General features: G+C 36.5%; 1 protein-coding gene across 1 annotated transcript in view; it reads left to right on the top strand.

Annotated features, from left to right (window-relative positions):
* The window catches only part of LOC149223768 (uncharacterized), a 28445-nt gene extending 12717 nt beyond the window's left edge, over nt 1-15728 (top strand). Inside the window, exon 2 of the mRNA XM_089387995.1 lies at nt 15654-15728. Within this exon, the coding sequence (XP_089244121.1) occupies nt 15654-15728 (75 nt within the window). The remainder of the gene's footprint in view (nt 1-15653) is intronic.
* The last annotated feature ends 11616 nt before the right edge of the window (nt 15729-27344 follow it).

Genomic DNA, 27344 nt, shown 5'->3' with positions numbered 1-27344 from the left:
CCCGTTATTACCGGTCAAAGGATTCCTACGACCAAACAAAGAAACATACACTACCAGGCTTCACCAAAATCACGCCAAAACTAGTCAAGGGATCACTAGGCCCTAAACAAGCATGGATGCCTTTGAATTTCTTCACCAATACCTTGAGGAATTTTCTTGTATCCACTCTCATGCTTTACCACGTATCCTGCCACTACCAGTCAATGGATTTCTAGGCCCTTGGGAATTTTCCTGAGACCACCTCACTTGGTTCCAAAACCATCCATAAATCTAAGCTCAACCAAAGAAAGAACTCCATTACACTATGGTTATCGGGAAATGGCAAGGCAAGGTTGAAACCATTGTCACATCTAGAAAAACCCATGCCAATGGCAATAAGAGAACTAAACACACACATGCATGTACCATGCATGTCCAAACTAGTAAGGAAATCATGCATGCAACTCAATACCTGCAAGTAATCTTGTTGTAGTTGCTTGTTCCAAATATTCCTTACTTGATCTTTTCTTCCCTTTAATTTCTTGTCCTCCTTTTCCTTCCTTTCTCCAATGCTAGAGTGCTCCAAGAATGCACTGGAAAAAGTTATCACACTGACAAAAGCCATGAACTGATCCTCATAAGCCTTTTTACCATTCAGGCCTCTATTTTCTTCAATTTCCATTATTTTCCCTTCAATTTCCCTCTCATGCAAATTTGTGACTCTTCATTTTCCTTTTCTCCTATTTCCCTTATTTTCATAAATAAAATGCCAATTAATGCCTCATTGCTTTTTCAATGCCTTTGTTGATTTCATTAGCCATAATAAACCAAAATAACACCCATTATGATGTTTTTACCACCATTCAGCTTGGAATACGTGTCCCATGACCTTGGTCTTATTTTTCCTTTATTAATTTTATAAAATGAACTTTTAACCTGAGGCTATTACAAACTTCTCCCCCTTAGGGGAACACTGTCCTCGGTGTTCTATGACACCTATGACCAACAAACCGCTGAAAAAAAAACACACTTCCTATGAAGCTTTATAACCCAACGCGTTGCAGTATTTACAATGACATCCTACTGAAAGCATGACAAACATATTGTTTACTGGAGCTTTATAACATAGCTCATTACGATACTTACAATAAAACCATATATAAATATGTACATATATCAAAACTCCTTGGCCTCAACTGGAAAACAATGAAGGATACATAGCCCACATCAGAAACAAGGGAATCCAGAGGCTCAAACCTCCACCCTCAAAGTAATACCAGGATTCACCTCCTTCCCAGGAAGTCCAAAATCCACTGCCAGAGTCAAAATCCACATCCAATATCCAACACTACAATCCTTATGCTACTTGTTCTCTCAATGAACAGTTATCGACTCATTGTTCCACCAAACACTCCCAATGTGCTTCTGATTCCATTTGGCAATGCTAATGACCAAAACAAATCCATCCCATGACCTTCCCTTCTCTACTACATAGTCCCTCGGGCAATTTGGTAACCCCCTTTCATGCAACCAATCACCTTCCAAGTTCCCAGGCATCCCCTTTCCCAGGTGATCCATCCCTTGGAAAGGTTTCCTCGCATCAGAAGGTCCAAAAATAAAGGCATATCCTTACCTCAAAACCATCATATCAGTCATAGCATGTTCATGGCAATGAATGGACACTATTGGGTACCATTGTCCCATAATGGCCCTGCTCCTAAATTCTTTACTAGCGCAATATTATCTGTTCCAATTTTTTTTTTTTGCTTCTAATTATCTAGAAGTCAATCCAACCACCCATATCGGGCACATTTTCATGCTTTCATGTACCAAGCACATAATTGTCATTAGACTCAAAATGAATTGAAACAAATTCAAATCATACCTCATTGGTATCCCGTCAATAAGGTACATTTGGAATTATGTTTGCTTCCTATCACAACAAGTCAAACTAGCTCTTTGATCAAATCATCATGAATAAACATATCACATCTGGTTAGCTCAAAACACAACCATCATATATCAAAATCATGAATCACATGTAATCATCATAAAACAGAATCATTGATCACATGTAACAATCATAAATTAGAGTCATAGATCACATGCATAATAAAACTGAAATAAAATACTTAAACTTATCCTTCAATCAATTCTTTGCTTCTTCCTTTTTTCTTTCTGTGCACCCACCGGATCAGTTTCCATACCCAACAAGCACCCAATACTTCTCTTCTCTTCTCTTCAATCACATACACATACACAATGTACATCACAACATATGCATCCACACATGGTGTACAACACCACACAATACATACACCTTCACCTAGTATACATCAAAACACATACACCTACACCCGGTGTACACCACAACACAAACACATACACCTGGTGTACAACACCACATATACACTTACACTCGGTGTACAACACAATACATACACCTACACCTGGTTTACAACACAACACATACATACACCTACACCTGATGTACAATAAAATACATATACGTACATAGAGTACAACACAACGAATACACATGTCAGGATACCACGACTACATAATGCACATTCACATTACCACATGTACATAAGACAACATGTACGACTTGAACAGAATACCACATTTACAACAGTACCATATGAACAACAATGTACACAACACCACCTGTACACAACACCACCCGCACAACGTGTGCACAACACCACATATACACAGCACCACCTACGCAATGTGTACACAACACCACATGTACACAAGTCCACCTCCATAATGTGTACACAGCACCACATTTACCCAACACGACCTGCACAACGTGTACACAACACCACCTACATGACGTGTACGCAACACCACTTGCACAACGTGTACACAGCACCACATGCACGCAACACCGCATGTACCACATGTACATAGTACCACATGCACACAACACTGCATATACAACATGCACACGACACCATATGTACACAGTACTGCATATACAACATGCACTCAGTAGTATATGTACACAGTACCGCATATGAAACATGCACACAACATTATATATACACAGCAACGCATACGCAACATGCACATAACACCATATATGCAACATGCACATAAAACTACAGGTACACAACCTTAGTATTGCACATCCAGATACCACACACTGACTCTACCAAGAAACCTTTCTTCTAGTGTCTTTCCATTATCCTTGCTTATCCTAGTGTGTCGTAGATCACACTTCTTTCATTTCACTGATGTATCCCTCTAGTGTACCTGTCCATAACATAAACATAGACATAGTATAATCACATAATATTAATTTATATCCACATGATACTAACCTCACGAATTTTTCAGAGCTACTCTTCCCACTCGATTCCTCATAAGATTAGGAACCGCTTCATGCCATTCACCTACCTAAGAAATCATTCCTCCACAAGAATGATCCCTGGCAACCTTGTCATACAACAACATACATACATGCATATATACATATAAACGTTAGCATAAAACAATCATGATCCCTGATGACCCTGTCATACAATGACATACATACATAGATATACATGTAGTCATCAGCATAAGCATGATCACAACATAATTACCAGATATCATAAGGTCTGAGTTAAGAGAAATCCATTTATTCGTGCACAATATGCACAAAATTGAGAACAATTCCCAACTTAGCCAAGGTATCTGTTACCTTAAGCCCATTTACTTTACCTTTCTCATGATTGTCCTCCCCCCATTCATTTACCCTAATGGACCCAACCATTTCAACTGGTTGTCATATTATTGCCTTCAGTTTCTCTTTACTCATGCATTGGGCTTCATCCGAGTTCTTACATTACCTGTTGGGTTCCACACAGCTCTTCCCGAGCTCCATTAACTTTCTCTTTTCCCAACCATTTCCCACGACCCTCAAACATAAAAGGAAAGAACAAGAAGCAACAAGAAGAAAGCCATGAAAAACCAATAGCAGTATGACACCACAAACAAAGTGGCCTGGTCATGCACTAGACATAATAAAAGCTACAAATCAGGAGAAAACAAATCACAAAAGACCGAAAGAAAAAAAAAATCAATAGACACCATAACTCAACCCCATGGTTCCCAATTCTTCCAAAGGAAAGCTCAATGCAAGCCTTATCCAAGATTTCACGACAGTCTCTTTTGTCATGCAATTACTGGTATTATACTTCCATAAACACATATTTTTCAGTGCATAAATAAACATAAAATATATCGATTACCTTACCTTGTTGTACCCAGCACAATGACCTGTAACTGAACACGTACATATTTCATCTCTCAAGGAACTCTAATTCCTTGATGAATCCATCATAACTGAAAGCCAGTTTTTATACATGTCAAGTACATGTTCATGAATATAACACATATCTACACAATGTCAGAGAAAATCAAGGTAACGAATACTTCCTGTATGCAAAGCACTCATTTTTTTAGAACTGCGATTTCCAAACGTAGCCAAATGAATTCTTACCCAATTCATTTCTTTAAACCTTTACCTTGTTTCTATTAAGTCTTATTATGTCTTGTCACATCATCCAACTATTAGTTATATAAACAAATCAACTATTACCTTGTCATGCTAATGTCAAGCATGTTTCCCTGCAGTTGTTCACACATGTCAGTCACATGTTCCAAAGATCAAAACATCATGTCTATTAATTTGAAATCTATTTTTGCCAAGACTAACAACCATGTCATAATCTGCAATCAACGCATAATCATAGTCATAATACTAGAACTAGCACTCACTTGTGCTCAAGTTCATATCAACTATATCAACACATATTACGTTAGTACAACCGTCTTAAAACAAGATCATTCCTTCATGCAATCTTATAGACACATACCCATATCATGAAATTAATCAAACATTCAAACAACCTGTAAGTATACCATGTTAGATAAACCAAATAGATGACATAATCAAACTCATACCTCAATGTATCTTAGGGGAGGTTATCACATCTGCACAAGTCAATCTAGATTAGTATGACACAATATAACAAATATATCAACTCATACCTGGATATCATAACCATAACCATCTGCACAGGCCAATTCAAACTAGCACGATACATATCAAATCAATATGTTAGTTGCAATAACCATAATCGTCATGTGTACGATCACAATGGATATAACAACAAGTTAACTGCCATGCATGACTAGTCGACACACGTGCATATGACCAAACTAATTAACTAGCTTCTCCTATGCATGTAACCACAACAAAAATAGAATGACAGGCATGTATATAACCATAATGCATATGAAAACCATTAACAAACATACATGCATGCCCAACATACAAACCTTCATGACGATCTTCTCTTACCCTAAAGTCCAGTGCTACAAACTCGCTCTGATGATCTGCATCTCTTGCCCTTCTCAGCCAACATATCAACATCATACATTATAACATAAAATATGACATCGGATATATACATGACAACCATATCGATGAAAATGCATGCATAACAACATGCATCTATCCAAATGGGTTGAATGGGCTAGCCATAACCATATCCAGTCCAAGAGAACATGAACCCGCTTTGATACCACCCTATAACCACCCCTTCCATATCTGCCCGCTTTCACCAACCTACGAGGGTAAACATGAGTTGAGGGTTGTTATGACATGAATCAACCTCCTAAGTATAGTTAAGGAAGTGGAATCGACAAATTAAAACTTTACTTACCTTCCTTAGGAGCTACAGGACTCCTAGGAGCTAAACAACCACTCTAGGTGCCATAACCCTGAGTTAACTTGCTTTTTCACTGACCTAGGCTGTTATTCGCATGCATAGAAAGGCAATCCAATGACTGTAAGCTTCCAATCGCATGGATAAGCCTACCTCCCAACGACTTCATTCTAATTTACCTAGTTCTGTGCATGCGACCCCAATATGTGAGCCACTTTTTCAAGGCTAGGATCCACATCTCTGCCCAAAACTTGATAGAACTTTCCAAAATGATGAATGACATAAGGAAAAATCCATTAATGCAAAACTTAGACAAGACCTTTACCTAACAAGGCCTAACCATGACATACATTTCGTCAAACACATTGCGAACATGTAATATGTAGGTTATAAATGCATATTTGAACATAGGGGTCTCATACTTATCTGAAAATCATCAAGAAGGTTTGATTCCCTCTCACACTAACTAAAATAACATATATTAGGTGATTCATTCATTAACCATTCATTCATTAATCAAATCATGATGATATCCATAACTAAGTTTTGTCATAAAACCATGCTTATAACCAGCATATAACCAAAACAAGTATAAATACTCACTAAATACAATAGGAAAAGATCTCTTATTAACATATGAAAAAGCCAACCAATTCAAGGACTTCCACATACCACATGATCATTGATTGGGTTGAACCAAATATTTCTTTCACCCAATCACCCCCATGTCATATTCCAAACATGAATGTGGGACTTGCAACAAAACAACCAGGCCTTGCTCAGGATTTACCGCATATCCCACCATTATCGGTCAAGGGATTTCTATTCCCGAAGCAAGCACCTACCTAACTAGGCTTTACCGCAATCTCGTCATTAGCGGTCAAGGGATTCCTAGGCCCAAACAAAGAAGCATAGACTACCAGGATTTTTCGCAATCCTGCCATAACCATTCAAGGGACCACTAGGCCCTAAACAAGCATGGATGCCTCTAGATTTCTTCACCAATACCTTGAGGAATTTTCCCATATCCACCCTCATGTTTTACCACATATCTTGCCATTACCAGTCAAAGGATTTCTAGGTGCTTGGGAATTTTCCTGAGACCACCTCACCCAGTTCCAAAACCATCAGACAATCCAATCTCAACCAAAAAGAGAACTCCATCACACTATGGTTATCCATAAATGGAAAGGAAGGGATGAAACCATTGTCACGCCTGGCAAAACCCATGCTAATGACAGCAATAGAACCAAATACACACATGCATGTCCCAAACTAGCAATGAAATCATACATGCAACTCGATACCTGTAAGAAATCTCGATGTAACCGCTTGTTCCAACTCTTCCTTGCTTGATGATCGCTTCCCTTTTCTTTCTTGTCCTTCCTTTTCCTTCCTTTCTGCAATGCTACAATGCTCCAAGAATTCTCTAAGTGTGTAAGAGTATGAGAGAATAGAGAGGGCTCCAAAAATGAACCGGAAAAATATATCACACTAACAAAAACCATGAATTGATCCTTAGAAGCATTTTTATCATTCAAGCCTCTATTTTCTTCAATTTCTATTATTTTTCCTTCAATTTCCCTCTCATGCAAATTTGTGACTCTTCATCTTCCTTTTCTCCTATTTACCTTTATTTTCATAAATAAAATGTCAATTAATGCCTCTTTGCCTTTTCAATGCCTTTTTCATTTCCTTTGTCAATTTTCTTAGCCATAATAAACCAAATGAACACCCACTAGGATGGTTCGCCCACCATTCAACTTGGAATACGTGTCCCATGAGCTTGGTCTGATTTTTCCTTTAATAATTTTATTACTTGAACTTGTAACCTGAGGCTATTAGACATGTATTTTCGATCAATGTGATTTCTATATGCTATGATGTATACTTGCCTATTATGATGTATACTTTCCATGGAACTCTTGATATATGTGCATATTAGTTCAGAATTGAATATAAAGGTAAGGATGGATACTAAGAGCACTAGGAGGGATATGATTCCACTAGAGGGAGAAAGTAAAAGGGGTTCAAGTGGTTGAATAATAATTATAGGTTGTATAAGTCTCCCAACCTTCATCTTTTCATCACGTGTCCTATTAAAAGCCCCAAATATCAATCACTAAATGTATCTGGTGTTTGGTGTTTAAGTTGACCTTTAATAATTTTTAGAGCATGGGGGTTGAGTACAAGTGATGAGTATTCTATAAGACTAATCTACATAGAGATACAAACCATATCAAAATTTAAACTATCTATTTTTCCATGCTCTCTCTTCATGGAAAATTGTAATTGACCAATATATTATCTCATTTGATTATATTCATCACTTCAACCATGAACATTCATGTATTTCTATGTCACACTCATGAGTTCTCATTTTGAACACTGTAATTCAAAACCAATAAAAAAGATGATGAAGGGGAGTTGAGGAAGAGAAGAGTATGGTGGGGGGGGGGGGGTGGGACGAAGAGAAATAAAAGTGTAAATGGTCCTATAGGTTGGATTGAAAGGAATTCATTCCCATTCCTCATATATTTTTGCATATTTAGTGCTCAAGAGCCAAGAAAAAAATCTATTTGATTTTCCTAAAAGTGGGCAGAATGTTAGACACCTTTTTCACACACTAGAGAGCATTAGAGGAATAATATATGTGAATGTATCTTCCTTGTGTTACATGGGTGATTGAAGGGAGTGATATGGTTAGGTTATTAGGATGGTTACCTAAGGTGTTTTGGAGTGATTTCTATGGCTTAACCTAAGAGAAATTGGGTTGGGTGAGTGACTCTGAAATTCATAACCTTGTTCTCCTCCCTAATTGACTTATTCATGTTTGGTTACATAATTAAAAGAATAGATATTGAACTCCATAGATAACTTTAAATTTCCAGTCAAGAATCACACAATCTTATAAGATGATGTACAATGTATACACAAAATTATAGAAGTTCAATCTATTCAAGATATTAGTGATGTTGCAGTAAAATAAATGATAATATATGGACAATGCGTTCTACTTTATTTCAAGTAGCCTAAAATAATATTTTTAGCCTCCATTCCTTCTTGTAATTTTCCAAAATCAGATAGGAGTGAGATCAAATCCTAATGAAATGAGAAGGATCTATGGAATCAATAATTAATATCAAAATAAATAAATAAATACAACACAGCCATCATACTTATAGAGATTGACAAGGCCCGTTCCAAAGCGCTAATCATTTCAATTAAGAGAAAAAAATCATAAAAAATCATTAAATTGAAAGTATAATTGTAAATGGGATTACTTGACAATACAAAACCAATAAAAGTATATAATATATTCTACAATAATATAGATAAAGTAACAAACAAAAATAAAAATGGAAATAATAAATTGAGGATTCATATGGCCTCCCCTTTGAATGGGCCCTACCTAAGGGATATTTCGGAATCTTGTAGATAACATAATGAACATAACCATATTAAGATATTTATTCCTTTATTCACACGTGTTTCATATCAAGATAAGATAAAACTCTAGTCTCTTAAAAAAATAAAAATGAAAATGAAAATTTTGGCCTCTTTATCTCTCCTTATATCTATATCTATATATATATATATATATATATATATATATATATATATATATATATATATATATATATTGATTTAGTGTGTGTGTAGAAAGGGTACTACAAAACTATAACTATATAAATCAACTAAATCCTAATTTGCTTAGATATTGTCTACCTAATGTCCTTTTACCAAACACAATGGAGTTTTAGAAGATTATCCTCCCTTTAATTAATTCTAATTTTGAAACACAATGAGGTTTGGAGGGATCAAGCTACTTCAAGAGTTAACTATTATATTTTAGTATTGGTAGTTTGGTGTTCACCTTTGAATGAGAAGTACAAGAACCCCTGAATTTATCTTCCCTTATCTCTTGATTGAGATGTGCTTGATATTAAAAATGAGCAATTATGTAAGGGGAAATTCCCCTCATATTGTATCATCATAGAATTAATTCCAAAGTCCTCAACCATTGCTACATTGAACTCTCTACTTTCCAATTGACAATATTCCATATGATATAAATCACAAAATCAGCATGAGAATACTTGACACATCATATATGAATTATATCTTCTTGAAATTAAGGCAAGAAAACATTCAAATAATCATATGTCAATGTCATTTAGTTTGACCATTAAAATAAGAGTTATTAGTGTTGGGTATATGTTATATTATTTGCATGATTGGACCCTTGTACAACCCATGTATTACACACTAATTTGGGAGAAAGGGAGGGTCACGGGGGCTTGTCATTCCCCTCCATTAAGGATATGAAGGTGGATATCCTGAAAAAATGGATGGTTTTTTCATCCATTTTAGGTGGTTTTCGATGCATGGTTTTCACTTTTGGAACTTTTTGACACATGTTTCTTCAACCTATGGTTTTCAATTTGATTAAGTAATTAAGTTTGTAATATAATTTGGGTCAAAAAATTATGGTTTTATATGTTATGATATCATATATCTTGTATTATAAAAGATGAAGTTATTTGGTGAAAGTTAGATGTGCGGCTCTGAGGTGTAAAGCATAGGAATTATCTCCTTAATTGATGTTTATTTCATTGACTAAAAGTTACATATATACAAAAGGAAGTGACTATTTTCTTTGAATTCCATGAGGACCTCTTGGTCTTTCTCGAAATTGTTCATTTCATTTTCCTTTGTATTATGTATAATAACAATACAATAATAGCTTTGAAGGATTGTGTCTAATATTTCCCCTTTTGAGCTAAAGGGTTGTTTGTTAGTCCAAACATCATTCTAAATAATTTAGGAGGATCTTCATAACCTCAAAAATTGATGCTCCCAATTTTTTCTAAAAAGGTATCCATATTGAAGAGCTTAGCGAGAGCTTTCCAATCATTCTTAAACGAGTTCAAACATATTTTGTATGAGGAAGTTATGGAATTTTGAAGTTTTGGAGAAACTGACAAAAAGGTTAGCAAGGGTGTCATGTGGAAATATCATAGGAGGATATGTGGTTATATGAGAAATACAGAGCTAACGTGGTAGGTCATGTGGTATTGTTGACTTTGCATATGGGTTGGTGCGGTAGGGTGACTCAATAGTGGCATGACAGGTGATGTGGTATTGTTGGCTATGCAGATGAGTTAATGTGGCAAGGTGACTAAGCAGCAACATGGAATTTATGTGGGAGTTGATGAAATGATGATGTGGCAGGCTTATTGGAAGGGCGACTATGCATGACATGGGCCAATCAGAAGCCACCACATGGAAACCTATGATTGGCCAAGTTTGGCTAGGTCATATCCAACCAAATGTTATATTTGGCTGGACAACCATCAGGCGGGTGGTTTCAACCCCCAAACTCATAAAAAATAAACTTATGGATTACCATTAGGCCAATATCAATTTACTTGAAATAGATTTGAATAAACTCTATTTAAAAAGTATTGTTCCAACCAATGGATACAATTAGCGGTGACAAGGATCAACACGCAACATACATGCTGACAGTTCAACGAATTCAAGTGTACCAACAAAATGATCATATACAACAAGTAGGTATTCTATTATTTGTGTGGACAATATGAAAAAGGGATGAATATCCCAATGGTGCATGGGACTTGATTCTAAGACCTTTCCTATGTAACACTATGGCTTTTTCCAATGGGAAAAAAAAGTGGTCGATGGTTTGGAAATGAGACACAAACTCTATTTTGTGCAGAGTCCATAGTCCCATGCCTAAGCAAAGGGATGGTCAGGTCTGAACCTACAACTAATTTATTAACAACCAAATTATTTCTCCAATATTCCTGAAGTTGAAGGAAAAGTAACTAGGTTCGATTTTCATTATGACTTGTAACGATAATATTATAAAGAAAATTGCTATTCCTTGCATCATGGGTTTCATGAGCAAGATGTGTTTACCATAGGTCAAAGACTTCTTCTTGGTGTCTTTAAGATTTTTATGTTTCATCATAAATATTATGAAGGTCAAAGGTCAAAGTGATCCAAAATGGATCCAGTTTTGCCTCCATATCAAAGTCTTCAAATGTAGATGAAAGTAATATCAAGTCGAAGTGCTCATAGATACGATTTCAATGGTGTGAATGACACGTAAATCCGAGTCCGGATGAAGAAGTTAAAGCCAGTCAAAGTTTATGGAAAATTAGGGCAAAAAGTCAAAGGTCAATAGTCAACGATCAACAAGGTGATGTCAGAAGGTCACATGTCATCCCGGCAATACACCACTTGTTTTGGATGACATCAGCAGAGGAGATGACATGTCGCGATGTGATTAGTTGAAATGGGCCAATCCGGTGCTCACATGTGGCAACCCAAATTTTTCCCAATCTGGCCTTATTTCCAAAATTTTGGGGATCAAGGAGGATCAAACCCCTGAACTCCCAGAATGGCTAAGTTTTCACTAGAGAACCACACTAGACGGGCTACGCTGGGACTTGTTAAGATTCATGATGAAATTATATTTATGGTGAGCGGGATTGAGTTGCCGGAAAAAGGCTGGACGGTCGGGGTCAACCCCACGACCGTCCGACCTTTGGAGATATTAAGTTATATATAGTCCCAAAACCTTATCAAAATCACCACGAATATATCATATATCACCACCAAATGAATCATATACAATGTAATACATATCCAACGACAGAACGGTCGGGCGGGGGTTTCAAACCTCTAACCCACCAAAACCATATATACCAAGGACTTCAACGCAATATGATAACCAATATGCCAAGGACGGGACTTGGTAAACCAAGCGCCCAAAAATTTATTTGGAGGTGCCGAACAACCAAACCACCAGCGCATGGACCGAGGTAGTTTTGTGCAGGCAGAGGCGGTTTTGGTGTAGACAGAGGCGGTTTTGCAGAAGGCAGAGGTGGTTTTTCTCATTCCAGGGGGTCTGGAGGTCACAGTGGAAAAATATTGGCAAGTTTATACTCGTTTGACTCGAAATTTCGGCCTAAACGCAATGGTGAGGTCCATTTTCTCATTTGAGTCTCTGGTTTTGAGCTCGTACTTGTAAAAGCATTTTGAAGACAAAAGAAAGCGGTCAACACTAGAAGCTAAAGGACCAAGAGACGTAGTCAGGAATTCTGGTGAACTCCTTGTTTAAATTTTGTTGTGTCGATGTGTTTGAATGCGTTTTCAATTTGCTTATGTGTTTATGTTATTTGCAATATTTTTGATCCATTGCACTAAGTAACATAAGAAACTTCACATAAAGTCTATAATACCTTTTTCATTAACGGATCACAAAGGATATTCTCTAAGATAAGTATCTCTATCATCTTGCAAATTTGCTCTACGAACTATAGTAAGTCTCCTTGATATGTCAACTTAGATTCAAAGACTCTCTTGTCGGCTTGATGTATCATTGTTGACCTATATATATATATATATATATAGGGGTAACATAGAGTCATTGTATATAGATCTTTGGAATAAGATATATATTACAATTATCAAAAAAGGGAACGAATACACAGTGATATTTCTTGATAAGTTAAATTTGGATATCTCTTGAGAAGATTGATATATCTCTCGAGGTCTATAAGTGAATCTCAGGTATATCTCGGAAAGATTGTCTCAACATATCTCTCAAAGTCTTCAGATCTCATATTACAGTCATCGAATATACAATGGACATATCTCGAAGGATAGAGTCTCAACATATATCTCAGAAGCTCGAACATATCTCGAAGGACAGAGTCTTGGCATATATCTCAGAAGCTCAGACATATCTCGAAGGCAGAGTCTCGATGTTTATCTCAGAGTCTTGGTATTTATCTCAAGGTCTCGGTATATCTATATGTGAAGCTTAGTATGATTTCCGAAATCCTGTAAGGATATCTCGAAGCCTCTCAATCATGCTCGGATATATAAGCCTGAAAGATATCCTCGGGACATCCTTTAGAAGTACGATATATCACTCACTATAATGTATATACTTTAGTACTTATAAAAGGACTACACATATGCAACCACAACAAGAAGTGCTCAACATAATATTATCTAGTGTCATAACATATCTCTAATGTAATCAACAAGGAATCAAAGGACTATGGCGAGTCAATAAGAGAAGGAATTGAAGATAGTGATCGAACATTGAAGACATAAGGAGAAGGAGAAAATTGAATTCAAGACATTGAATCAAAGACCAACAAGTGCAGAGAATAGTGACACTTACCTTGGAGGTAACCTTGTGTTTATTTTTTCAAGGGTCTTGGTACTCATCTAAATATCTATAAGAAGAGATTCAAGGGTTTTACTCTCAAGAGGAGAGGTTTTTCCTTGGCTTAGAGCCAACATCTTGTGTACTTGTTTTTATTGTTGATCATCCATGTTGGTAATTGTTTGAAGAATTGAAGAACACACCAATAACACAAAGCTAATTGAAGAAGACAACACAAACTGTTATCAACAAGTGTGGGAATAATCACTAAATCATGAATTTCCCTAGATTATTCAACACTTGAGAGGTCAAAGATTGGAGTAGGTGCACAAAATATGTCTTATGCAGGGATTAAAGGCCCGAAATATAATAGCAACTAGTGGATTGAACTTGTGACCACTCGATTATTAACCAAGCCTTTTGACACTAAACCATAGAGTTGGTGTGTGTAAGGAAAACTGAGAAAATGTTATTTTCTGTTAAGCCTTAGTCTATTTATTAAATAAAATAATGGATTTCATCCTTGTTTTGGGAATTCTAAAGGGAATAAAGTGGATTTAAAGTTACCACTACCTCCAAAGAAGAGTTGTAGGAAAGTTGAATGTTGTTTTAGGAGATCAAGTGGATGTATATAAATTTTTTCATCTTAATAAAAGTGGTCACTCGATGGAAGTAGGACCCAGGGAGATAGCCCTAACATTGGGTGAAATTTGTTATCAATTCTCTCTCTCTCTCTATTGTTATTTATTAATTTTTAGACTTCCATTTGCTCATTAATATTCTTAATTGAGTTAATTAAATTTATAAACAATGCTGAGGGTTAGCTCAACTGGTTGAGTTACCGTGGTTAAAACACCTCACAATTGAGAGATCATAGGTTCATTTTCCTCGACGCTCTTGGGTTTAGGCTTGGTTAATGAGCCAGTGGGTATTGATCCCTTTAGGTGGCTCCGTCTGGAACAATATTTCTATGGATTGAGTGGTCACCAATTTTTAGAGTCCATGAACTTGTTGTGGCCAGCAACAACCCCCCTTTTTATTTAGTATTAGTAATAACACTAAATAAATGGGGACCCTTCTAAAATAAAAAAAATAGCACTTAGAATTCCCTTTTAATAAAACACACTATCATAAACTTAGGAAAAACATCCGCAAATGCAAAGTCTTAAGTATTATGAAAAGTCTCAAATAAAATCATTCTCTTAATGATGAACATCGCATTGCAAAAAGGTAATGGAGGGCATCATATATAAAGAAACTATTGGAATTGAAAAACGCGATGATGCGAGATCGCAAGCCACATAGATTCATCGCATATCACAAATCCCATCTAAGATAAAATGTCCTGATATTGCGAAATGTGATAAAGCATCTTGCAAATTGCATCTCATAGTTGCATAATGAAGCAAATGATTGTTAACAATGAAGGATTAACGATATTGCAATCTGAGATATTGCGAAGAAAATCGCAAAATCGCTTTATCGCAGACCAAAAGGGCTCACAGTTCGATGAAATATTTCTCGTCATCCGATACTAGGCTATGGGCATTAATGTCAACTTAGTGGTTTGTTGATGGTTATTTATGAGAAATGATTTAGATCTGATCAAAAGGGTTATTTCACGCAAGGTGATATATTTGATGTGATTTTAAAATTAAAAGCTTTCCTGTCACCTTATTATTTACCATCATTTGTTATCTTTCTTATTGTCTCTTAGTTCTCTACTTGTGAACTTACAGGAACGGTACGCAAAACGATACACAAAGCAGTGTGCAAAACGTGATGGGGAAGAAAGGAAAAGCTCCGGTATCTGAAAAATCAGAGATGACTCCATTATTCATGGACACCACTTGTACCAGAGAAGCAGGGATATCTACTTGGGAAGGCATGTATAGACTGTTGGAGGAAGAAAACCCAAGAGTCATGGAGGTTACAGCTACAGCAGATGGACGCGGGTCATCCCAAGCATCACTTACAGAGCTTGCATGCTCATTCTTGCACCGTATCGTAGTAAGACCAAAAATACTTCCCTATATAGATATGGTCAAATGGTTGATAGATCATGCTGAGATAACGGATAGGCAATTCAAGACGTGGAACCAGGAAATTATAGGGTCATTTACCCCACAGAATTTAAGATGCATGTATCATTTGCCAGAGCCGCAGGCTAGCTATAACAAATAGTTCATGGAGAAATTCGCCAAGGAGAACGAAGATTTGGCAGAATGCACCAAAAGCTGGTCAGTGAAGGAAGAGTCGTTAAAGAAGGACAAAAATGGTATGTACAACACTAGTTCCCTCTCTTCTCTGTATTGTTTCGTTGCTGCAATGTTATGTAGGCTATTCGGAAAACTTGATATCAATAAGTTTTCATCCGAGTGGCTACCCCTACTAGATGCGGCCACCAACGCCACGATAATGGATTGGGCCCAAATATTGTCTCATAACTTAGCATCTGTTATCTGGAATTATCAGACTAAAAGGAGTTTTTCTCAGAGGTTTTATCCTCCCTTCTTTCTAGCTGCCTATGTCATGGATGCTATCTGTTTTGTTTCTAAATTTCCTCTCATGGGTTGGAAATGGACGGTACAGAATCCCTTACCCATTCAAGTCTACCATAAGGAACTGTGGGATTCTAAGTTCACCCCATATTTTTATAAAATCTGCCATGGAGTTATGCTACCCATTCACAAGATGTTGTATAATACAGATGCCCCAAGATTTTCTCCTGAAGCCGAAATTGATATTCTCCCTGTGGGAAGATGGTTCAGAGAAGAATTTTTCACTTATATCAGAGTATTCGGAAGCATTGCCTCTCCTCATATACTTCCCTTGTATGTTCCTGACAAATTGATGGCCCGAGAAATAGCCTACCAAACCTGTGGGGTTGGGGGAATGAGTAGAGAACTTAAGGACAAGAAAAAGGAAATCTGGCCGCAATTCCCTGTGGTCTATGGAGCTTTTGCATTGTTTGATCTAGGTCATGCTTTCAAGGAAGTAGACAACATGTTGAGTCTACGATTTCCTAAGTTCCCAGGGAGACAGTTTGATCCCTTTGATGTGATAAAGAATTTTACCATTACAGTTAAAATAAAGATGTTCACCAAGGAATATGATCTCTTCGACAGTGTTTTCCAATAGAAGAGCACACTCAGAGACATCTTACACATGGCCCAAATCAAGTTTGGCCCAGCAGAACTCCAAGAGTTTAAACTCTACATAGAACAAAGATTGGAAAATGTCCCATTGGACAAATTGCATGTAGAACCAATGAGGGAACCCACTCCCAACATTAGCATGAGTGGAAGCTTGGGGCAAGACAAGTCTAAATCTAAGTCTGAAAGAGAATCACCAAAAAGGTTTGACGGTCAGAGAGCGATCACAACAAGAGTGAAGGATCAGTCAGGGATATTGCCCAATCCAAGGAGAATCCTGAGCAACAAGTGTTGTTGCCAAAATAGGTGGAAATTCCCGATCCCCTCATCCAGCCAACAAGGCCATTAAGAACAGAGCTGGAGAAAGAATGGGAAAACTTTAATGAATTGATCAGCACGGAGGAGAAAAACGTAGAGACACCAAAGAATCTAGCACAGAAAACCATAGAAATGGTGATTGAAACAATCGTCAATGCTCCAGAAACTGAGCACATTCCCATAGCTCCATCATCTGAAATTATACTAAAGATAGAGGAAATTCCTCCTTTGGATGTGTCTTACAGTCCGCAGCACAAAGCTATGGTTAGAAGATAGAGAAAGAAGCGAAAACTAGACAACATGCTCTCACCTGAAGCAAAACCGCTGGATGTCCTTTGGAAAGACCCTACCACTGATCTGATAGAGAACCTAATTAGATTATCTTATGCTTATTCTACTATTGACAAAGCATCTAAAGTTCAGCTATTGCTCAAAGATAAAGAGGATAAAATCCTATTTTTGCAGCAACAATTACAACAAGTTAGTGTCAGCCGGGAAGCAGAAGAAAAATTGGTAAAATTACAACAGGACTTTCAGCAAATGCAGCTGGGTTATCAAAGTATTTTGGCCGAAAAAGAACAACATTTACAGGCCACGTTAGAAATTCACAAATATGACCCTAAAGTCTCAAAATTTGTCATAGAATCTCTTGCCCTGAATGATCAACTCTTGCAACAATAGGAAACGCTTTGCCAAAGAATATCACAATGGAACTCTCACTACGAAATGAGTGACAATATCCCAAGTCAAGTTGTAGATTTATGACTTGATTATGATTTAATTTATAAGAAAGTTTTTGACTATTTGAATTGGCAGGAACCAGAGGAAGGCAAGAAAGCAGGGTTGCCCAAGATCAATGAATCCCACAAAGAAATGTTGTTTAATAAATGGGATGCACAGATCAAAAAAGCTGAATGAGCAACAGAAGAAGCAGCAACAGCAGCAAGCAATATCATTGACTGTGTCAATGAAAATATGCATAGAGCCAACCTAATATCGAAAATCGCTCCAGGATTTCTCCCAAAAACGCAGCAACTACAAACGAGTTGGAGATAGAAAGCTGAAGAAAAGGCAGAGTCAATAAAAAATTTAACTAAGTTAAATTGGGACACTTACTGGCAATATTTTGTGAAACCACACAGTCAGTGTATGACTCTGAAGTGCCTTACAAATTCTGTCGAGAAGATAGCACCAGTGCTTGCTGATTTCATTTTCATAGGACAATTAAATTGGAGGTCGGCCAACCGACACTCCTGAAGCCGATGCTGGATACTTACAACTTAAGAGAACAGATGCATAGTTGATATTTAGATACAGTTTTAGTTTAATTTCATTTTATTTTTGCTTTAAATAAGGATGGTCATTTAAACCTCGTCCTATATTTTTGTAATAACTATTTTTAATCTTTAGTCAGTAGTATTTAAACCCCTCTCATGTATTTAGAGAAGGGTCCATAAATTTATCAAAAAACAGTTCTTTAGAACATGCACTTTTTCCCCCCTAAGGAGGTTTTGATAAGTGAATGGAACGAGATTTATTTATATCGGTGTTTAATGTCTACTACTGAAATGCACTTCTGTACTCTTAGTAGATATTGAACTATGAGAAGATATATCTATATTGTTGAAGCTCATGAGTAGGACTTATTATCAATGATACTTTTATCTCTTAATGATTTTTGCTTATGCGTCAAGTGATATGTTATTTTCAGTGGTTTATATATGAAGGCATGAATGTTTAGTTATCATCTTTTCACTTTTGTATGGTGGTAACTATTCTTTTTATGTTGAGTGTATGAATAACTTATTATGCGATATGCTTATCATAATTGTTTCGACTAATTTGTTATACAAAACAATTTACTTTTAATGGATTCTTTTCTCATAGCAATTGAATAATCTTTATTACCGATTGCTGTTGGAAACTATTTTAGATTGCATAAGTGAAGAGTTAATCCCAGGATAGTTTTTTAGAATTAGATGTTTCCGTTCATTAGAATAAAATTGCATGTGTTAGATTAGATTTAGATTAAAAGCATTCTCTTTAGAAACTTTTAGGAAGGAAAACATCATCCCTTAGCATCATCACAAACAAATTGGGAAACTAGTCCCATTACCCCCAGTCGAAGCCACTATCCCAAATGGAAAAGGAGCTTCTTTCAAGGTCTGGACCGGGTGGTTATCCCCCTTGTTGTAGACCCAATTTTCGAGGCTTCAACATATTTGGCGCTAGAAGGAGGGCCCGAACTGTGAATGGCTAGTAAATCTAAATCTAAAACCCATTCTGAGAGTAAATCGCCCTCAACATCTCCCCCGACTTCTCCATCGCATTCTAAGTCTTTAAATCTTAACCGAGACGTTGAGAAAACAACAACCGCTTCTGCAAACCCAAACATTTCAGATAAATCTACTATCAAACCCCCTAAAGTTCAGTCTTTGATCCATAAACTTCAAGGATTTTCCATATCATCGCAGAAATTTGAATTATATCAAGGTAGTGTGACTTCACAGTATATTCCTTCTCATCCTCTTACTAGATTAGAGAGTGAAAAGCTTGGTATTGAACCAACCGAATTACCTCTGCCTAAAAGGAAAAGAGCAAAGAAGACACCTCAAGGGTCTGATAGTGAGACTCTTTCATCATCATCATTCATTTCGTCTTCTCCATTGCAAAGTAAACCATCCACTCCTCCACTTCATATTGTTGTTCAACAGAGTACCAGAACTTCGACATCTTCATCCCCACCACAAGGAACTTCATCTGTGCTTTCCTATGTTAGTAGTTCAATAATGGCTCAAAACCCATGGAACAATCCAGGGGCAATCTCAATACCTACGCCCTTGAGTCAATTACCAGCCCATCCTGAGAAATGGATGCCCAAGTTTAATCCTAAAATAGGCATGCTAGCAGAAGAACACATAAATAACTTTATGTTATCAATAAATTTAAATGGAGTCACAAATGAAGACGTTGTTGTTAGACTTTTTCCATATACTTTGAAAGGAGCAGTTGGGTCTTGGTATTTTTCATTACCATCAGGATCCATTACTACTTGGGACATTTTCCGAGAGCAATTCTTGACAAAGTTCGGAGATGATAGGTCTACGACAACTTTGATCAATGATCTATCAAATCTTAAGACTGAATCAAGAGAACCTATCAAAGATTTCAATTTGTGTTTCAACAAACTCTTGAATAAAATCCCAACCACTTCCAAGCCTAGCGAAGAAGTTCGAAGTGAATGGTACATATCTACTCTACCATCGAATATAGAAATCTTTGTTGATAGGGCCGCCAATCCAACATTGGCTGAAAACATGAAGGAAGCGATAGCAGTAGAAAAGTGTATCTTAGCTTTAGAAAAGAAAAACGCTATTGATGAAAGAAAATCTAAGAAGGTTTCCTTTAGATATGATCCTAAGAAAAAGCAGTTAAAGGACCCATTTGATTTGGAAGGATTACAAAAAGTTTTAAAAACCATGTCTAACGAAATGGTTGACATTAAAAGACAAGTAGCAAAGACTTCTTCTAAGAAACCCTACAAGCCTTTTAGAAAAAACCCTTCAACTGATCCACATCCTCCCAATGCTATAACAAATGCAGAATCTGAAGGCGAAGAAGAAGAAGTTTCCAATGAAGAACCTATTGATGAAGATGAGGTTGTAGAACTACAGGGAATGTGGGACTTCATTCTTCCAGACAAAAAGGATCAAGAGGCATCACCAATTAGTACCAGAAGTAGAAATCAACTTGATCCTCCATAGCCCAGTTCTAAACAAAAGAACGCAAGCTCGGTTTCCGAGGATAAAGTCACAGGTAAGAAATCATCACCAAAAGTGACTCAAGCAAACCCACTCCAATATGAGTCATTAACTCCATCTAAAACATTGATCGTTTCCGATGAGATGGAGTATAATATTGTTGAAGACATGAAGAAGACTAGGGCCAACATTAGTTTTCATGAACTGAGTAAATTAAAGCATCAACAAAAACTACTTTTGAAAGAGTTGCATGCAGTACCCACTGCACCTCTTCCTGTCACTGTAATCTCGCAAGCTTCTCATGAAATGGGAATACATCCAACTAGTATGGAAAATAAAGTTGACCCAAATGATATTGCTTTAATTGGAGGTAGATCAAAATGCCATACTCCTCCATTCTTCCTTACTTTCGAAATTTTCAATAAAAATTTGCATAATTGTTTGGTAGATTCAGGTGCTTCATCTAATATTTTGCCCAAAACAATTTTGCGAAGTTAAACGTCCAACCTTAGAAATCCGCAGTACGCATAGTTCAGTTGGACTGGTCGCAAGTTGAAGTAATTGGTGAACTAAATCAAGTGACCATAAGGCTCTCATCGAATCCAAAGGTATGTCAAGTCATTGATATTTTAGTTGTAGACATTCTTGAATTTTATGGTTTAATTCTTAGCAGGGATTGGTCTGAAAATCTTCATGAATACTTTGCAACCAACTGGTCACATATGTGGCTCCCTTACAATGGTAAACCAAATTAGATAAATGTTGAGCGAGAAAGACACCAAAAATACATAGTGACGGAACTAGAAGGAGAAAATAAACCTATAGCATACAGCAACAATATAATTGGGAACTATTCTATTAACTCTTTCTTAGGAAATTTTAATGCTCATACTTCACCTTATTTAGAACATTTTGTTTTGTCTCAAGTAGAAAACTTTTCTCAAACAGACAGTTCTAAATGCGTTAATTTTGTAGATAGTCCTGTAAATAACTCTTTGTTTTGGAAATTATTTTTTGACGGTTCTAAGTCTAATGATGGAGCAAGAGCAGGATGTGTATTAATTAGTCTAGAAGGGAATAAAACCATGCTAACTTATAGACTCGAGTTCGATTGCACAAACAACACTGCAGAATACGAAGCTTTAGTGCAAGGGTTGTACAAAGCAATCGGACTAGACATCAAGTATCTACAAGTCTTTGGAGATTCTGAGATTGTTATTAAACAGGTACGAAATACTATACATTGTCAATCAGGTCATTTAAAGCATTATCAATCTTTAGTACAAGATCTGACTGCACATTTTATAGCATTCAATATTTCATCCATCCCCAGACTCCAAAATGTTAGTGCTGACCTATTGGCTAATGTAGCTTCCAAGCTCATTCCCTCATAAGACTATAGCCCAAACAGATTCTCAATCGAATTGATCTTTAGGCCCTCCATCCCTGATAATGTTACCAACTGGAGAATTTTTAACGATGACCTTGATATTGTAAGTTTCCTGACTTCAAAAGGATCTTACAGTAATCAGATAATTAACGAGGACCAACATGACAAGAAGTTACAACAACAGAGCACCAATAATGCCATACCAAAATTTGTAGTCAAGTTATAAGACTTATACGATTTAAAAGACAGATTCAAAAGGTCTACCAATTCAAAACTTCAGAGTTCAACTCTTAATTATGAATTAGTAAATCTAGGAATGGATACTAAACCGTAGAATATCAACTTAGGTCTTGGTCTAGCCCCAGAAGAAAAATTAGCCTTTGTTCGACTCCTGAAGCAGTATAAAAATGTCTTTGCCTGGAATTACGATGACCTTAAGACTTACGACACTTCAATCATTCAGCATACTATCCTGATGATCACTGATGAAAGACCAGTCTAGCAAAAGTTGAGGAAGATCCATCCTAATCAGGAAATTGACATTAAGTCTGAGCTCAATAAATTGTTGAAAGCCAAAATTATTTTTCTTGTTCGACATTCTAGATGGGTTTCCAATCTGGTTCTAGTCAGAAAGAAAAATGGAGACATTCGAATTTGTATTGACTTTCAAAATCTTAATAAAGCCTGCCAAAAGGATAATTTTCCTCTACCTCCTATGGAACAAATATTACAAGCAATTGCGGGATCAGAATTGATGTCCTTTTTATATGGTTTCTCCGGCTATAACCAAGTCTTAGTCCATCCGGATGATCAGCTAAAAACCACATTCAGAACCAAATGGGGTACATATGCATATCAAAAGATGCCTTTTGGGCTGATTAACGCTGGCACCACATTTCAAAGGGCCATGGATATTACATTTAAGGGATTAGTAAACAAATCAATGGTGATTTACTTAGATGACATAACAGTATATTCTAAAAAACATAGTAATCACCTTAAAGATTTAAAGTAGATCTTTCAACGTTGTCAAAGGTATGAGATTTCACTTAATCCAAAAAGTTCCTTTTTTTCATTAAGTGAAGGAAAACTTCTTGGATTTATAGTGTCTAAGTCTGGAATCCATATTGATCCAGATAGGATTAAGGAGATTTCTGAAATATCCTTACCACATAATAAGAAAGCAATGCAATCCTTCCTTGGTCAAATTAATTTTTTTAAAAGATTTGTCCTAAACTCCTCAAGAATTTTGTCACCATTACAAGCAATGATCAAGAAAAATTTACTCTTTAAATGGGGTCGGGAAAAATATGAAGCGTTCAATCTGATTAAGCAAGCGATTGTTAATGCCCCATCCCTAGCGACTCCAAATTTTTCTGATCCTTTCATTTTGTATACATTTGCCTCTGAGAAGTCATATGATGCAATACTCATGCAAGCCAATCAAGACAAAGCAAAAGCACCAATTGCCTTCTTTAGTTAAAATTTGCCAGGGGCTGAATTAAATTATTCTGATGTTGAGAAACAAGCTTATGTCGTTTTCAAAGCAATAAAATAGTTTAGACCCTTTCTTCTTAAGATCCATACAAAGATAATAGTGCCATTTCCAGCAGTAAGAAATCTCTTGGTACAGAAAGACGTGGGTGAAAAGAGAGAAAATTGGGTCACTACCCTACAAGAATACGATGCTGAGATCAAGCCAACAAATATTGTAAAAGGTCAAGGCTTTTGCAGAATGTTGGCTGGAGCATCGCTTATATCAGAAATACCATCTCCTAATCAAGAGGTACAAATGTATGAGGTAAGCCTAAATGATATTGAATCGAGATATGTTGATATCATGTTTTATTTAAAAAATGGATATGCTCCTTCAAATCTGAATCATACAAAGAAAAGAGCCCTAAGATTGAAAGCTAAGCAATATCAACTTGTAAACGATGTACTTTTTAGGATGAATTATGATTATGTTCTTCTTCGATGTCTTGAGAAATCTGAAGCTGAAAAAGTGTTGCAGGAACTCCATGATGGACCAACAGGTGGACATTACGCAGGAGATGCAACAACACACAAAATTTTGCGCATAGGATACTATTGGCCTACTTTATTTAAAGATGCACATAGCTATGTAAGGAAATGTCAAGTTTGTCAAATTGTTGCTGGAAGACAGAAGAAACCATCATTGCCATTGCAACCAGTTAATATTGACCAACCATTTGAGCAATGGGGATTGGATATAATAGGTGAGATCATTCCTCACTCTTCTAAACAACATAGGTACATCCTTATAGCTACAGATTATTTTACTAAATGGGTAGAAGTAGTTCCTCTCAAGATAGCTAATGCTAAACATATCATCGATTTCATAGATCAGTTCATAATTACCAGGTTTGGCTTACCTTCTGCTTTAATGTTTGATAATGCATCATATTTTTCTGGCAATGCTATGACTGAATTTGCACTTAAAAGAGGTTTTAAACTTAAGTATTCTGCCAATTATTACCCACAAGGGAACGGGTTGGTTGAATCAACAAATAAAAACCTAATCAGAATCATTAAGCGAACTATTGATCAGAATCATAGAAATTGGCACAAATCTTTGATGTATGCTCTTTGGGTAGATTGAATAACTCAAAAGGGTTCCATTGGCACTTCTCCCTTTAATTTAGTTTATGGGAAAGAAGTAGTTCTCCTAACTCATCTAGCAATTCCTTCTTTAGCCTTAGTTCAATTTATTGAAGAAACACCTTCTTCATCTTTGCAACTAAAACAATTGCAGATCCTTAAGCTAGAAGAGCAACGAGAACAGGCCAAAATTACCCATGCACATCATCAAGCATTAGTAAAGGCTTCTTTCGATTCAAACATGGTATCTAAGAAGGATTTTCAAATTGGAGATTTAGTATTAAAATGGTATAAGGCTCACGAAGAAAAAGGCAAACATTCTAAATTCCAATGGATGTGGCTTGGGCCATTCCAAATTGTTGAAATCATAGGTCCATCGACTTTAATGTTGCAAGATTTAGTAGGGAAAAGAGAATCTTTACATGTTAATGGGAAGATCCTTAAAAAATACTTTCCATAGAAGATGACCTCTTCTATTTTTGTAGATTATTATTTATAGCTTTATTTTGATAATAAAACAGGTTGTAAATGGTTACTTTTGGATTTCATGAAAAAGATTAGTGTCACTTGTAAATTTTGTTTTTTTCGCTTGTATAAATGGAACTGATTTGGAGAATTAATCATTATTATTGAAAAATATAGTCAAATGCTACAAGCCTGAAAATTTTACTAGTTTCAACCTTACAAATTTTGATTAAAAAACAACCTTTAGTGGGAATTTGTTTTATATCGGTCATAAAAAGCATCAATAACAAAATGAAGGTTCTCTGTAGAAACGTTGTCTTCAAAATCACTATAATTGTCGTCCAGAGCTATTCTTAAGGAACCAACGACTTCCTCCCCACTTAGGGAATTACAAGTTTCAAATAGTAATCCACCTATGCACTATAAACTTAAAGAATAAGAGGTATCATCAAGAGCTGACTTATCATGATCATAAAGATTATAACTAGCTGGCATTGCCAAGATGCGTACCAAAACAGGGCAATGACTCAAGATTGTTGCAATCAAAAGACAAGGGGTCTCATCACGAGCCAGCTTGTTTAGTAAAGTTATAAATCAAGTGAATGGCACTATAAAAATTTTGCCACCAAACCAAGACATTGTTCTTTAAGAATTAAAAGAAAATGAAAGCAATAAGTGTGAATGTGGATTTATCTTTGAAAATTTTATACTTATTGAAGTAGGATACTGGATCATTGTTGGGTAATAGGTAACCCTGTCGAGGCTATAAACGCCTGCTGGCAGTAGAGGCTCTACCTATCACAAATGATCATATTTAAAACTGATCTACAGAGATGTCTTTTTTTTATCCTTATAAACCAAGTAGTGACTAATGTAAATGCAATGAATAGCTTTGGGAAGAAAATAATCAGAATTAGCACAGAAGGAGGAAACTATTGTTAATGGCAAAGAGCATTATGCACTTTATATTTCTTTAATAAAGTTTGATTTTCCAGAAAACTTTTCTGTTTTTGATGTTTTAGAAAATTCCAAAGATAATCAAAGATAACTGGTTCTTTCTAGTGAATCGCCAATTGTTGTGGCCTAAACATGTTGTTCCTACCCCTAGAGGAACAAGGTCAGCAAACCACAGCACTAAAAATAAATTCTCCACCTGAAAACACTCAAAAACAAGCTAATTCTGGATCATGTCAACTGCTCCACTGAGCATCTGCGCTGAATGTCAACTGCTCCACTCTGTACCTACGCTGAATGTCAAATCTAATGAAGGCTACCTGCGCTCGGCGAGATTGGCCAAGTGGCACAGTCATTCTGCAAGGTGTCAAATGCCCAGGAAGCTTCCAAAATGACACTTGGATCAGGGAATTCGCCTTGTGATGAGTAAGAGGATCTAGATCTCCAAGTGGAAGCAAGAAACTCCAAGTGGACTCAAGAACTGAAGTGGGAGAGGACACTAGTCAGCTTCATGCCAACCTCAAGCTGACTCATCCTTCCTCCAAATCTCCTATATATAGAGCTCTCTCATGAGGTCTAAGGAGGCTGGAATCTGGTGAATGTAAGGAAGTGCTGTTGGTTTGAGAATAGAACTATTGGGTGATTGCTTTGAAGGAGGTGAAGAGGAGATTTCTTTATGCTGGGAAGTGTTGCTGGATTGGGCCTATTATGGTTGTAACACTCTCAGAACTTTACTTCTTCCATTAATAAAGCATTTGAGGTTCT

The sequence above is a fragment of the Pinus tabuliformis genome, chromosome Q (genome assembly GCF_031772625.1).
Source record: "Pinus tabuliformis cultivar Carrire ecotype Pingquan chromosome Q, CPIR1, whole genome shotgun sequence".
Classification (NCBI taxonomy): Eukaryota; Viridiplantae; Streptophyta; class Pinopsida; order Pinales; family Pinaceae; genus Pinus; species Pinus tabuliformis.
This window is presented reverse-complemented; position numbering and strand designations above follow the sequence as displayed.